The 15,018-nt window shown below is 37.8% G+C and overlaps 1 protein-coding gene across 2 annotated transcripts; it reads right to left on the reverse strand.

The window, feature by feature from the left end:
* Positions 1-856: 856 nt before the first annotated feature.
* On the reverse strand, positions 857-14,751 carry LOC114150000 (secretory carrier-associated membrane protein 1). 2 transcript variants are annotated; one of them, XM_028026150.1, is made up of 9 exons: positions 14,481-14,751; positions 9,795-9,872; positions 8,606-8,713; positions 8,188-8,299; positions 7,012-7,140; positions 4,066-4,225; positions 3,878-3,979; positions 2,836-2,953; positions 857-2,764 (listed from the first exon to the last, which is right to left on the reverse strand). In XM_028026150.1, exons 1-9 carry the CDS (start codon positions 14,535-14,537, stop codon positions 2,615-2,617), a joined length of 1,014 nt encoding a protein of 337 aa, XP_027881951.1. In that variant the 5' UTR covers positions 14,538-14,751; the 3' UTR covers positions 857-2,614. The 2 variants fall into 2 exon arrangements, with proteins under 2 accessions (XP_027881951.1, XP_027881952.1); XM_028026151.1 differs by lacking the exon at positions 14,481-14,751 and adding an exon at positions 11,052-11,277.
* Between the last annotated feature and the right edge of the window lie 267 nt (positions 14,752-15,018).

Genomic DNA, 15,018 nt, shown 5'->3' on the forward strand with positions numbered 1-15,018 from the left:
TTAAGCAAGGCGTCGGGGCGGATTCAGCGTGTTAGGAAACTAGAAATTATCTTTAAACCGGGCTTCGGAGTTGATGAATATCAGAACGGTTTCATGTCGCTGTGTGGCCGGGCACGCGGGCCGTATGAGCTCCATGTCGCTATCGCGCATGACACGTGCACCTGTTCGGCAGGGTTGCCAGGTCCGACAGTTTCCAGTGGAAACACAATGTAAAACCCGCCCAAATAAAACAGTCGAAATGAGATATATATAATGTTTCATTGTTTAATTATTCTATAATTATATAAGGGATAAACTGACTCGTTCTTAGAAAAATTTACCAATTTGCCAGTCCAAACACTGTGAAAAACAGTCCAAATCTCAACCTCAATTAAAATTCAAGTTAATTTATATATATGTACTGAAGCAAAACATGAAAAATCAAAATCAAACTTCTAAACATAGATTAAATAAACAAAACAAAAACAAACGGAAACGATATAAAAAGTCACGATTTGTTGTTCCAAAAATAAAATCACATAGTTTACGTTATTTCAGGGCAGGCTACACTGCGTGTCCAGTGCAACTTTGCAGCACTTCAAAACAAGAACAGAGAGAGACAGAGATGAGAAAATGTGTAGATAATGATGCATATGAAAATCTTTCACATACATCATGGTGTTCCGTGTGGTGACTGTTCTCAATAGCTTCATAATAAATCGGGTGTCAAATCCACCAATGTCAAATCAGACATCGGTGGAAAACTGGTGACCCCCTGTGGTAGTTAGCTGATATTACAAGTCCATTTTTTTTTATTTTTGCATTTTACAGAGGCAGACTACATTAGGTCGATATGGCTGCAAAAGAAACAATGAAAGCCATAAGGAGAATTTTATTCATTAGAACAATAAATATACAAAACTCAATCTCAAACTACTCAACACATGACTGAAGGTAAAACCAGAGTGCATTTTAAAATGACACCAAACCATCTGAGAGCATACAAAGTATACATACAGTCCTTCTCCCCCCTCTACAGTCATCAGAAATGGCTTAGAGATATATTAAGTACCAGTGTATATATCAAACCATGCTGACTGTAAGGAATAACCTGAAGCCACTGTGCATCTACATTAACACACAGCATAAAAGTTAAGCACTTCTGTCAGTTTTACCACATTATTGATCAAATAAAAAAAATCTGTAGGTAACATGCATAAATACCCTTCTTTCATGAATGACCTCTTGTTGCTTAGTAACATCATTGATGGGAGACGGACAGTAAATAAAGACTTTTTAAAAAAATTTTTTATACATCTTCCTTCAAAGGCTTATGCGGCTGTTATACTTCATAACACAAACTGTGATCGAGGAGACATTCAAGCAATGGAAAGCACCTTGGAGCTCGTAATATCTCTAGAAAAATAGATATTCAAATGTTTTTTTCTTTTAGAAGATAAAATGCACTGACAATAACTGATGTCTTCATCGGAGTCTGAACTTTACTTCCAAATTTAAAGTGCCATGTTCTTTGGATTGCACAACGGAAAGAGTACGCTGAACGATACAAGCAAAAAACCTGTCAGGAAAAAGGATAAATAGTTAATTTTTTCCAAGGTCTGTTTCTGTTACAAAATAGGAGAAACGTTTCAAAGCAAATGACAACAAATAGAAGTTAAATATTTCAAACTTGCTTTTTTTTTTTTAAACGTACAACAAAAAAGAAAACAGTAAGGGGAAAGGATAGGATGGACAGGTGATAGGCTCCACCCCCTGGATGAACAGAGGAAGTCATGATTGGATAGATACTTGTGGTTTGCTGATAAATCAACACTGCCATCTAGAGGACAATGTTTCACTACAGCTGCTGATACAAGTTTCTTCAATTTAATGTTTTTGCACTACCTTAATCTGCTTAACTAATGTGCATAAAAATGCAACACAGACTTGATTGGAGAGTTTAAGATTTTGGGTGAATGACTCCAGAATTTGCACTAAAGCTTGGAGATAAAAAAGCAAGGATGGAAAAATACAAGGTCATGACCTAGAATGCACAGCATCCATCTTTTAGAAATACACAGTCCCTCCAATAGGGGTCCCTGGTCTTAAGTTATGCACCTTTTGATTTTAGCATAGTTTAAAAGTACCAGAAGACATTTTTGCATTTTCTTTTCACCCAATAATAAACTCATTAATATCAAATGATTTGAACGAGAGGTCAAAGTATTCCAAAGTGGTTAATGGAGAAAAACGCCCCGAAGATCTCAGAGACAGTGAGAGAGTAGGAAGTATCTGTCCCTGATCCTACAGGCAACAGCAAACATCCAAAAAGGCACACAAGCATTTAACTTGGCCACACACACACACACACACAATCATGCGTACACACACACACACACGTGAACCCACACAAAGGAAGTCAAGCACACCAGTTAAGTGGTTAAGAGGAGGTTCCAGAGTGCGCAACACGGCCGGGTCCCAGGAACGTTCCAGGTGATTGTTTCTCACTGAGGCTGAGATTGTGGTCGAATGTCAGATCAAAGGCCGCTTGTTAACCTCCTGAGTTCCCGTCTGACAGCTGGAGGGAGGCTCAATAAGAGAGGGCGGCAGGAGGGGACTGAGCTCTTCACGTTGATTAGACTTGCTCTTTGAACGCTTCTTGCGCAGCCGTGGAGGCGGCGTTGGCAGCCGCCGTCCGAACCGTCTTGTTGGCCATGACGCCGGTGGCAAACTCCTGCTGGGCCTTCTCGAAGCTGGCGCCAGTGGTACGGTAGAGCGCGTGGATCTGGAAAACAACCAGAGGGTTAATTTGACCACTACGTTCTCAAAGGTTTGACAAATCGGTTAGAGGCTTACCTTCTTGAACATAATGAGGGACAGGACAGCCAGAGAGGTGAAGAGAGCTGCAATGAGGATCATTAGGATGCCCACTGGGATGCTTTTGTTCAGGCCAGTCAAAGCCGAGATCCAACCGCTAAGATGGAGGAACAGCACGACAGAACATTAATAACTCTACAGAGGCACGGTGACATTTCTTTCACTACTCATTCTAGCTCTGAAACCAAAAAACATGCAATTTCCTGCACTAGATACTCATGTTTATCTTTACACGTTGCCACAAAATGTAAAGATAAACTGAAGGAAACGAAACAAAAACATTTGAAGGCACTGAGCACAACGTCCTTCTTCATGAAATGTAAACAGAAATGGAGTGGCGTCAGATTTTAGTGATTGTAGGATCTATTTTGTCGTTGGTAATAGACCACAAGCCGTTTCTTCTGCTAGTCCTAGAACCCAGAACCATGTTTTGCTATTTTGTTTATCCAAAATAGCAAAACATGCTACAGACCACTTCCTGCTTTTGGAGCAGTCTCCAAAATGCTTAGCGTCCATTTATGCCTTCAAAGCGCGCCACAGCTCATTTCAACCGAACAGAGACCTAGGTTTTTCGGTGGATCAGAGTTCAATCAAGCATTCAAACTCCCCAAACAAACCAGACTTTCTAGGCAAACCAACTAGAGTTTGCTTAAAGTGGACTAAACAGTGCTAGTGTGAATGCACCCTTTATAAACTTGTGTTTGTTGTCAGTTCAAGATGTGTTTTGGGGTACGTTGCTACCAGCTGGGCAGATCTAGAAAGTCTAATTTGTGCCTGTAGTCATTTACAAAATAGACATACACAACATTATGTCTAATCTGTCTGGATTGTGAACAGCAATTTTCAGGTTTTGCCACAAATTCTCTGATTTCCATAAGAATATAAATCTGCTACCAAATGCAATAAAAATACTCCCCTTTTTGTGGATTTCTTGTGATACAGAAACGTTTAGTCATAATCCTCCTATATAAGTGAACTACATTCTGCTGAAAACACAAAATGTTTGACCTTATCGTCTCACCTCGCACCCCAGCCAGTAATACCAATACTCTGGAGGACGTAGACGCCAAACTGACAGATGTACACAAAGAAGAAGACAAAAAATCTGAAAGAGCTGTCGCTCCTGCAGGAAGAACAAAGAGAGAAAAAATGAGTGAGACAGAGGAAACATTGCCTGTACTGTTTGTCTTTTCTTCCAGATCTGTTTACCTGAATGCTCCGTAAAGCGGTCTGTACCAACAGACGAAAGAACAAGGCGTGAAGAGCAGCACCCAGAGGATGGACAGGCCAAAGTCCACTCCGCGTACTGGATCCACGCAGAACCAGGCCAGGCAGCCCACCAGGTTGGCCAGCAGCGTCCCAGCGTGAACTGAAAGTAGGACAGGAGGATGAAGGAGCGTTTACTGAAACTGGGACTGTAAGACTTTAGGGATGCAAACAATTAACTGACTTCTGATTAACTATCAATTAATAGCATGTTAGGTCAGAATGAATTCTAGTCAATTAACTAATAATGTTTGCTTAGACCTTCTTTAAGTGTTGTAGTTTGGCCTCCATCCAGGAGAGGGCACCACTGGTCATTCTTAAGTAGAGCCAGCGGATACAGGAATAACGATGGTGGAGTCGTAGCATAATGGTTAAGAGAAACGGTTTGAACAGAGTTCTGTGTGGGATGCAAAAGGCACTTTATACTGTTCTAATTTAAAATATGAACATTCGCCAAGTTTTTAAAGTTAGGACTTTTAATAGCGCTCATTCACCTGACCTGCATGACGATGCAGCGTCAACTTCTCATTCAGAAATTACTGCTGCGCTACGAAAACATGGTGCCAATAAGCAAGGTCGAAGGAGCGAAGTTTTAGCTTTTCTTCCAGATGGTACTTCTGATTGAACAGCTCTCTGTTCATGGGGAATTCAGTGCTTCATATAATCTATTCTTTTCATCTTTTATTTCTCTACAGCAGAAGAACGCAACAAGTTCCTGTATTGTGAGTTTAATCATGTGAGAAAACCACAATTTTATGTTTATTCGGTCAGTTTTTCAAACAGCTCACAAAATAATGTTAAAATTTGATGACTTAAAAAAATTAATAAATTTTAAAAACCCAGCTTATTATGAAAAATTAAGCCCTATATGTTATGAAAATAAGGCCCTCTTTGTACAAGAGCAAACAAGAGTTTAAAGAAAATGGCTGCTTATCAAATTATCGCTAATTGAACAATACGATCAATCGACTTTAGATTAATTCATTAATCAATAATCTCTAGTGGGCAGAAGAAAATGCTTGCTTAATATTTCAACATGTTGGTTTGGGAAACAAAACAGGTGCACTTAATTTTTCATTAGCATTTGCTCTAATAGGCGTCACTACGAAAAGCACAGAGTTTGTCTGACTCTGGGATTTCATGTCACGGTGTGGAATATAACACAAGGCTGCTGGAGAGCAGACTCAAGAGAGAGTCCTGTTTTAATGCTCCTCAATTTTTGTTTTGTTAAAAAAACCTCCAGCTGGTTGGCTTAACAAAGCATTTTACTGAATACTATTCTGACTTGTTCTCTTTTGGGTCTGCGTGTAGAATGGAGCGACCTTTAAGGAATCATCTGACCCACTCCTTTCATCGGACCACATGATCACACAACACGCGTTTGTCATGTGGCGACTGAATTCCACACCAAGTCCTTCATCTTCTAGTTTACACTCACACACCAGCTGCAGGATCCCAGCTTTTATTCAGATTGGACGAGAGCCGCTTGGCCTAAACAACTGAGACTCGGTTTAACTTAAGTAAACCCCCAGTGAAGACGACAACAACAACACAGTGCCTTGTAAAAAGTATTCATACCCCTGGACTACTTTTGTTCTCGTTTCTTTCATCTTACAAGCACAATTTTACATGTATTTTATTGGAGCAGTTTGTATTATCATTAATACACCGACTATTAGCGGCAGGCTTAGAAGAATAAACAGTTTTTAATTTTGAGAATAAGGTCATAATATTGTGAGTAAAACAGTTGTTTGACAATAAATTCATAATTATACAAGAATAACGTAGATAGACTACAGTAAAGTCAATACTAAATAAAACATGAGAATAAAGTCAATATTACCAGAAAAAAACAGAGTAAGGTTGTATATAAGGTGGATGAAGCAGTAATTTGATGAGAATTCCTCCATGAAAAACAGTCAAAACGTGGAAATGTGGAGTATGATGTCAAGTTACACTTTATCATTGGTTTAAAGTAACTAATGCGTCATCTACTAGAACATGAGGATGGAATTAGTATCAGCACCAGGACATGAAATTATCATTTCAAAGAAAGATGGTTACGTCAGATGTTGATAACTATTAAAAATGTGCTCTCATTAAAACTACTTTTTCTCATAATTTTAATATTTACTTCTGGTAATATTGAGTATTTATTCTACTCATTCGAGTTTAATCTTGTAATTGGAAAAAAAACCTGAAGTATCTCAATCAGGCTCTAATTGTGTAGTGAAGGCAAAAATTTTACATTGTTTTTAAAATTCATTCATTCATTAAATTTCAAACTTTCTGAGTCAGGCCTTTGTAGAATCTCCTTTTACCGGGATTATATCTGTCTGCTCTTTACAAAATAGCTCAAGCACAGTAAAACCGCTAGAAGATTGTTTCTGAACATCAATTCTAAAATCTTGCCACCAAACCTCAATTAGACTTAGGTCTATTTCAGTTATCGATTAATCTGTCGATTATTCAGACAATTAATTTAATTTTAAAAATTGGCACATTCTGCATATACTCTAAGTTTTTTTAAATACAATATTATTAATACATGCGAATCTGAACAGGATGAAGCTAAACCTACGCCACTGGAGAAGTTTTGGGTAGCATATATTTTTACAGGCAAAGGTTTTTTTTATTATCATAAATGCAAAACTGTGTGTGTTTTTGTACAGTTTCTGCTTAAACTGCTTTGAGTGTCTTGTCCTTTCAGCAATTTGCCCTTTTTTTAGAGTATCTATACTCCAGTTAACAATTAATTGATTACTAAATAAGCTGACGATTATTTCAATAACCGATTCATCACGACTAATCCGATTAATCATTTCAGCTCTAAATGTGAAAAAGAGTTGTTAAGGGTTTGTAAATCCTAAAAGGTGAGAAGCCACTCACACATCCAGAGGTAGTACATGATTTTGACCGTCTTCTGGAAGTCGACAGGAATATCCACGGTGATGTCATGGTAGAAACACGGCCCCACCGGGAACTTCTCCGGGAGAGGAGGCCAGTTGTTTTTCCTGCCTGGATCAATCAACATACAGTTAATTAGAAGCTCATAATGTAACAAAAACAGTTACAAAGAAAAGAAGGATCTGAGAATCGTTTAACTCTCAATGTGACCATATGAGTCGGGGGTTTACATACTTTTCTATGCCATGGCTCCCCAAACAGCCAAAGCCACAAAAAAACGCTTCAACATATGTGAACATCAAGTTTAAGAATGTTTTTTTCTTCACTTTTATTCACCATTTAATAATTAATACTTTAATTTTGGCATAAGAGCTACCTCATACCTTCTGATTTTACTTGGCCAAGAGTTTTGTGGTGGAACATTTTAATGTAATATTATGTCTTTAATGATCTGTTGTTCACATGAGAGTATATTATCTGATGATAAAGATTTTCACCACAATCCCCTTTTTTGATTATTCAAATAAAATTTTGCTGTAGCTCATATTAATTCAAAAATACTTCAGTGTTGTTATAGATGGTGATGCCTGTGGGCAGGAAAGATCTCCTGTAGCGGTCTGTATTACAGTAAATTGAAGTAGCTTCTGACCATAGACATTCTATTTTTATAAGATCTTGTGCGGTGTTTTATATTAATCACTTCAAATTAATCACTTCTGTTGTTTTCTTGTCAGAAACTTTTCCATTTCCCGCGCGCTACGCTACGCTAGCTTGAGGAGCAAAGTGGCTTGATAAATTTGGCTGGTCACCAATCAGAACGATGAACATGGAAAAATAATATTTATTATTTAATCATTTGTAATTTAATTTAATAGTCATTCAATAATTATTGAAAAATAGATTAGATTTTATTTTAAAAATTATAGTTAGGATGAAAATAATTTATAAGATTCTTTTTCTTCCTTTTGTCCTCATCTTCCCTCCAACTTTCTGCAATGCCCTCCCCTTTTTGAAAAACACTGATCTAAGTTATACCAAGTTGTCAAAAAAAAACACCTTATTGCTGCTAAAGAGAGGACATCTGTGTGGAAAATAAATGTTTGGCAAAGATATTTTTGCAGAATTACAAAACATCACACTCTTCTCTGTCACTCTGACCTCCTGATGCGCTGAGGGACTGCATCTCCCTCTCCCGTCGGTCCAGCTCCGCCGCCTTCCGTTCCAGCTCCTCCTGCCTCCGCAGAAGCTCAGAAGCTGCTCCTGACGACTCCTGCAAGCACAGTCCAGAAGGAATCCATCAACACGGCAGGAAACATTTTGGGTTCTTCTGCTTTTGCTTGTGTTTTCCTGTTGTTACTCCTGCAGATTAGACCTAAATTTTCTCTTCACAAACGTTGCCTCCTGCAGCACTGAGATGCCACCAGAGAAATTTCAGCCAAAAGCGGTTCGGGAATTTTGTTCTATGAAGTGCATAGAAGTGGCTCAGTGATGCTGGGGGCTGTTTGGCTTCCTCACACTGGAAACCTGCGGCAAAACTACAGAAAAACAAAACATGCAGTTTTTGTTATTGTTGTACCTGCGCCTGAGGTTGTGAGTAGGCTGGAGGCTCCTCTGAGGCCCTCATGATGGCAGGCTGTGTGGTGGCCCCGGGGCCTGCACTCCTGGGAGCCATACCTGCAGGGCTCTGCACAGGAAGCAAAAGAGGAAACAGCCTTTTAAGATTTTTTTTTGTGAGATCGCCACTATCTCACACTGTCCGACAGTGAGGTAACATGGCAAAAATTTGTAGGTTACAAATGCTTTAAAAAAAAAAAAACAACCTGCTGCAAGTAAATGAGGAAGTTAATGTTTCTTCAAATGGAGAACATGCTGTTCTGTTAGTTATTAGCACGATCATACCTTCAGAACATGGTGCGAACATGTTCACATCACTAACTTCCCTCATCATTAATTAGTGATGAGGGGGAAAAACACCTCAAAAGTACAGCACGTTACTGTATAAATAAAACAATAACATTGAAAAAAGATTAAATTAAAAAAGTAATGCTGCTTGGAGTGGAGTGGAGCAAACGATTCAAAAATAATAGCTAAGGGAGGAGAAATCTGAACCCGTTTATGTCCCTGTTTTTAAAATGTGAAGTCAGTCTCTGATTTATGACATTTCAGCTGTGGCTCAGAGTATTTTCTTGAATTTGTTTTCAGATAAAGTCTTCCAATAGGACAGTAAAAATCTGATAAGACTGCATTGAAACGCTCGGCGAACCAATTCCCTGCGGGGAACTGCTGAAATGACTAATTCTGATGGAATATTTCACAGAAAATATCAACACAAAACATTTTGAAAAATCCATTTTGTAAGAACACATTCAGCATTACAGCTTTGTTTTTGCTTGTTTCCTCTATTTTTCAGCAATAATGGCATATGTGGATGATTTTAGCAAAAGTCATACATCTCCAAATGAAGAGAGTAGCTCTTTGTTCTTTCAGCAAATGGTCTTTTTTTTAGAGCCTGTTTGCTGTAGTTAACGATTAACCAGTTACTTAATTAGTTGACCAGAATTTCAATTATCGATTAATCATTTCGGCCCCAACAGAGTCAACATATCTGCAGAAATAATCTAAATTTTAAACCTGTATGTGCTGTGCCAAGATGACAAGTGCGGTTACAGGTTTTAACCTGGAACAAGTGAGCATCAGGGATCAATTCAGAGAAAAAAATATATATTTATCAGTATATGCAAATCTATGAGTGTTCAAAGACTCACTGGTTTGGCATCTGTGAAGGGGTTGTACTCCTCTGGCCCTGCAGTGGCCGTCTGTCTTGCTTGTGTCACCGATGGATCCTGAAACAAAAACAATTGGTTTCATGTGGCAGTGCTTTGAAATATATCACTAGATTTGGATTTTGAAAAGTAGCATGAGAGAGGATATGAGAGCTCGCTTTGTTCAAACAAAACTAGTCTATAATTCAATATTTCTGCAGAAAAATTGAGAAAAGATCATCTCAATGATTTTCACAAGACAAAATAAAAATAGTCGACCTTTTGAGTTCGAATATGAGGCTTTTAGCCGCTTCCAACAAATAAAAAGAGGAACACCATCTGGCACGTTTCTCACAAGAATTTAGCTAATTATTGAATTGCAAAACTATCATACCTCTTAATTGCTAAGAAATGACAGCCGTCTCCTGAGTGAAATAAACATTTTTTTTAAAAAAAGCAGAAATATGGATAATTTAGGGCAAGGCGAAAAACTGATTTTATCAATTAATCGAAATTTTGGTTTTTGAAGATTTAATTTTTGGAAAATCGTGATTTGGCCAAACATCTTCTTTGACAAGCGTGTTTAACAGCTTCCATTTGTACTTCATGTAAACTCTGACGGTATATTAGATTTCTTTTTTTTTTTATAACATGAAAAAATTCGTATTACACAAATACCTTTGTAAAATTAGAAGAATAATGTCGTAATTTTAGGAGACCTCCAACACAAAAAAATAACAAAAAAATTTACATGAAGAATGTTGAGGTTCTTGTAAAGTTATACTTATGTACAGGTTTTACAGTTAATACTAAATAGAAATGTTGAGTCTTTAAATACATTAGCATTTAATTATCATCAGTAGCAGAACTTTGAAACGATTCTGCAAACGACTGAATCTATTTCGAAGAACAAACAACACGAACTGAGGAGCTCCTGATAACGGAGGGTGTTTTCCCCCTCAAAATATTTTTTCTCTCTCATAAATTTAAGACTTTATTATTTGATAAAATTGCGCCGTTGGGGCACGGCAGAGGTGTAGGAGTAAAGCGCGCGACTCACGGACGCGTGCGTCACAGGTTTCGGGTCCCCAAAACGGAAACAAACAAAATCAATTAAAACCGGAAATGATTAGACAAAATAAAAAAAACTTTATTTTCAACCCACATCGCACAGCCCTAGTATACATGCATTCTAATTAAAATCTTCGTCCCCACACGCAACTGTTGAAGATATATATCACTGTTTCATAATTAGCTTACCATGAGCTGCCGGTTAGCCTCGCGCTAGTGTCATTCAAATGGCTGCTGGAAACAAACATCCAATCTGGGTTATCCCTGAAGTGCCAGCCTTATCCAGTCCCGGTGATGTCCTCTTATTGTCTCTCCCTGACTCTTAAATGTCTCGCAGCAGCTCTTCCGCATGCAAACGAGGCGTCACCGGAGCGCTGTCGTTAATTTTTTAGTGTACACTGCGTTTAAATTTTAATGCCTGTCCTACTGCCTGGCTCCACGCACCCAATGCAAATGAACTGTGTTTTTTTTTTTTGTCCTTTTTTTGGAACATCAAAAGATCATCTGGCACGCTTTGCCTGCTGCATGCCTCCATCATGGAGACTGTTTTTATCGTAGAAGTGCGTAAAACGTTCTACCATCTCCTGGATCCGAGCAAGCCGCGGAGAGTTGTGATGTGAGATCTCCATCATTACAAAACCTGACAGAGTCTAATTAGCCTACTTTCTGAGAAATAGGACAAAACAGTCAAAGACCAGAGGGTCAATTCACCCCATATGTCGCCAATAATGCCACCATATGATTCCATGAAGTATTGATGATAGCTCCGAGCGTTATGGCGTTAGCCAGCAGATGAAAGACATGAGGCAGTAAAGCGCAGGATCGGGAAATGAAGGAAATTAATAATTTACTGGGTACGTCATCATTCGATGATGATGACGACATTTGATTAATTTTCATATTAAGTAGTTAATTTTCAAAGCTGAAAATCGTGTCACGGTTGCAAAAGTCTTCAAACATTTTCCGTTCTTTGCTAGGTGTGTTGCAGGAAGCAATAAATCAGTAAATGGCACGGTGAATTAAATCGAGCTCAATAATTTCCATTTGCATGATTATCGTTTGTTTTCCTCTTTTCTCTCTTTATATCAAAAACTGGATGGCAAAAAGTCTTCACTCTGGTGCTTTGGTCTCAACTAGCTCTTTTTGTTGAAGGACAACTTTGTTTACAGAATCTTCATCATTTCATTTACTGTTTCTGATGTTTTGTTTATTTATTTTGGATAGTTAAAATGTCTTCCAGTTCCTGTGTTTAAATATTCATTAGGATTTAAAATTTACTGATATTTGGGAATGTGTTCTTGCATTACATTACTTGAAAATGGTCTGAAAAGAGGAATATTATCATTTATCCTAATTTATCATCCAGCAAAATTTGTTATCATGACAGGCCTATTCTTCCACACTTTTGGTTTTAAGTTAATTTAATGAGACAGGATGGAGACGCGCACTGCCAGCCAGCTGGCTGACGCATGGATACAACACTTTTTCTTTGCCTACAAGAAACACAAATCAGAATATATTTTAAATATTTAGGATAGTGAAAAATCCAGAGACCTATGCAGAGAAAACGAAGGGAGAGCCACCCATCTCATGACAAGGCAACACCGTCATAAGCAATAAGCTAAAAGCTAAACCTCAGAGTTACTCTATAAAGAGCAAAACAGTAAAATGGGACAATCTTCTGCACAATAAACTGCTAAATTTTGTAGTGTTTATTCTCTTTCTCCTACATTATAACAAGTGTCATAGATAAAAATCTTACAGTTGTAATCATCCATCTTACTCATATTGCTCATATTCTTCACGAGGAAGTAGGAATAATTGCTGATTTTGTTTACAATGAAAGCAATCTGATGATGTTTTAGGTTTTTAACTGATTTCTTTTGTGTGATAACACCGGTACTTTAGATTACCATACAGTGAGAATCTAAAACCAGACAAAACTTAAAAGCGACTTCTTCTGTTAAAAAGGAATTAGGGTAGATGATGATGTGAACTAATTTGATCACCATAATAATTACTACCATAATTATCTATTAACTGTTTGGTAACGTTAGAAAGGCAGCCAAACACTGTGTGCCCTAAAAACGACAGACATGGGAAAATTGTCAAAAGAGTCCAAAGTTTTTCCACTTTGTTCGCTGTGACCTCTGTTATAGAAATGCACCAAGATCCAAATGCAATGGCAATACTATGGGCTAATAAAGTTTCATGATATTTATTTAAATTAAATACCATTTCCTTCTTTTCTTTTGTTTATTTAGTATTGTTGGAATGCAGAATTTGCGTACAATATACAATATAACATTCTACAAAACAAGCAAGCAGTCCTTGTTCAAAAGCAATATTGTACACAGTGATACTGCGATGAAGATAGTAAGTTTATACATATTACTGCTTTAACTACACGTAAGCTCTACAAGCTCATGATTACTACGACACTCTTCCTTGTGGATGGTTTTACTGAGGGAATAAGACTCAAAGTTAGCCACTTCCAATAAGAGTGAGTAGTTTAAATATGAAGTCAGATGAAACACAGATCATTCATTCAGGCTTCAAGACAGAATGACACCCAAAGAAAGGCTGAATGGATTACAGCGTAGCTGATCTGTTTTATACTTTTGAGACAATATGGGCGGCAGCCCAGGACCCAAAGTTTTGGGGCGGCAGCCCAGGACCCAAAGTTTTGGGGCGGCTCAAAGTTTTAGACTTTTTTCTTCTCTTTTTTTTTTTTTAATAAGCATTGTACTTTATATGAAACCCATAAACTCAAGTGAAACGTGTTGTTTTAATTTTGTTTAAAAAATTCATTAATGTATACATGTACATTTGACAATTCGTAAGTTATAGTTTTCTTTTTAGGACCAACATGGGACGTTTCAAACATGCTAATGTAGAAGTCTATCTATTAGTGCACAGAACTTTGCATAAGTAAAATGCTTTATTTATTTATTTATTTATTTGTGGACAGGGCACCAAAACTAACCAACCTGGGGGCCCTTATCCTTCTAAATCCACCCCTGGGTGGGAACTCTTTTAGGAATTGGCCCCCTCTTTAAATCAGTCACAAATTTCTTTTTAATAACTTTGAATTTCAGGTTCACCAAAAACATCCCCAACCAACAACTGATGCCCGTTTGTGCGTGTTTGCACCATCAGATATGACTTATAGGGAAGGTAGGCGCTTAAAGGTCAAAGTGCACCTGATCAAACGCAAGCTGTCTCCACACTAGACAGAAGAAAATTTTGATACAAAGACAAAATGCCCTCATAGCTCTGCTTTGTTTTGAGTTCCTCCTCATCACTCGAGTATTTAATATTTCGTTAAGCTTCTATATAAACATATAATTCTGTGTATAAATGAATTAAGTGAATCAAGTCAAATGTGAAAAACTAAGTGCGTATATACCTGTTGATGATGCGGTCTGAGTTAGCTCCAACACCTGCTTTATATTTCTATATTTCGTATAAAGCTTCACATTCAAGTAGTTTTATTCCAGTGCCTTCACAGAACCCAGTCGGTACCAAACTTTCCCGTCTTACGTGTCGCCATGTAGTTGCTATAAATGTTGTATGAATACAGCGGCTAAAGCAGCTAACTTAGCCGGCCAGCATTACCTGAAACGGGTTGCTAACGTCCTGGTCCGCGAATGGGTTGCTGTCGAAGCTGGACATTGTTCCGCTGAATGGACGGCTTCACGTCGGTTCCGTCCGGGTCCGTCTAATGTGTTGGTGGTTCTGGTAAGATTTACACCTGAAAGCCGGGTGAAGTGGCTCTGAGGCGGCCGACGAAACAACTGACAGGTGGAGGTGAGGGGAAAATGTTGACGGGTCCAGAAACGCCGGATCCAGCGTGACACGAGGACACGTCAGGCGGAAGTGCAGAAACGTCACAGAAGGGAAACACAAAGGAAAAAGGTATTCACGTAAAAAAAAAAAAAAAAAAAAATAAGGTATTCTCGTAAAAAAAAAAAAAAAAATAAGGTATTCACGTAAAAAAAAAAAAAAATAATAAGGTATTCACGTAAAAAAAAAAAAAATAATAAGGTATTCACGTAAAAAAAAATAAATAATAAGGTATTCACGTAAAAAAAAATAAATAATAAGGTATTCACGTAAAAAAAAAAAAAAAAGGTATTCACGTAAAAAAAAAAAA

Source organism: Xiphophorus couchianus, chromosome 8 (genome assembly GCF_001444195.1).
Source record: "Xiphophorus couchianus chromosome 8, X_couchianus-1.0, whole genome shotgun sequence".
Lineage (NCBI taxonomy): Eukaryota > Metazoa > Chordata > Actinopteri > Cyprinodontiformes > Poeciliidae > Xiphophorus > Xiphophorus couchianus.

What these genes read in the sequence shown, in the direction of transcription:
- LOC114150000 (XM_028026150.1), bottom strand. Translation starts at nt 14,537, where the DNA reads ATGTCCAGCTTCGACAGCAACCCATTCGCGGACCAGGACGTTAGCAAC. An exon ending in ACGTTAGCAACCCGTTTCAG is followed by an intron (nt 9,873 to 14,480) that starts GTAATGCTGGCC and finishes TTTTTGTTTCAG; the next exon opens with GATCCATCGGTGACACAAGC. An exon ending in CCTTCACAGATGCCAAACCA is followed by an intron (nt 8,714 to 9,794) that starts GTGAGTCTTTGA and finishes CTTCCTGTGCAG; the next exon opens with AGCCCTGCAGGTATGGCTCC.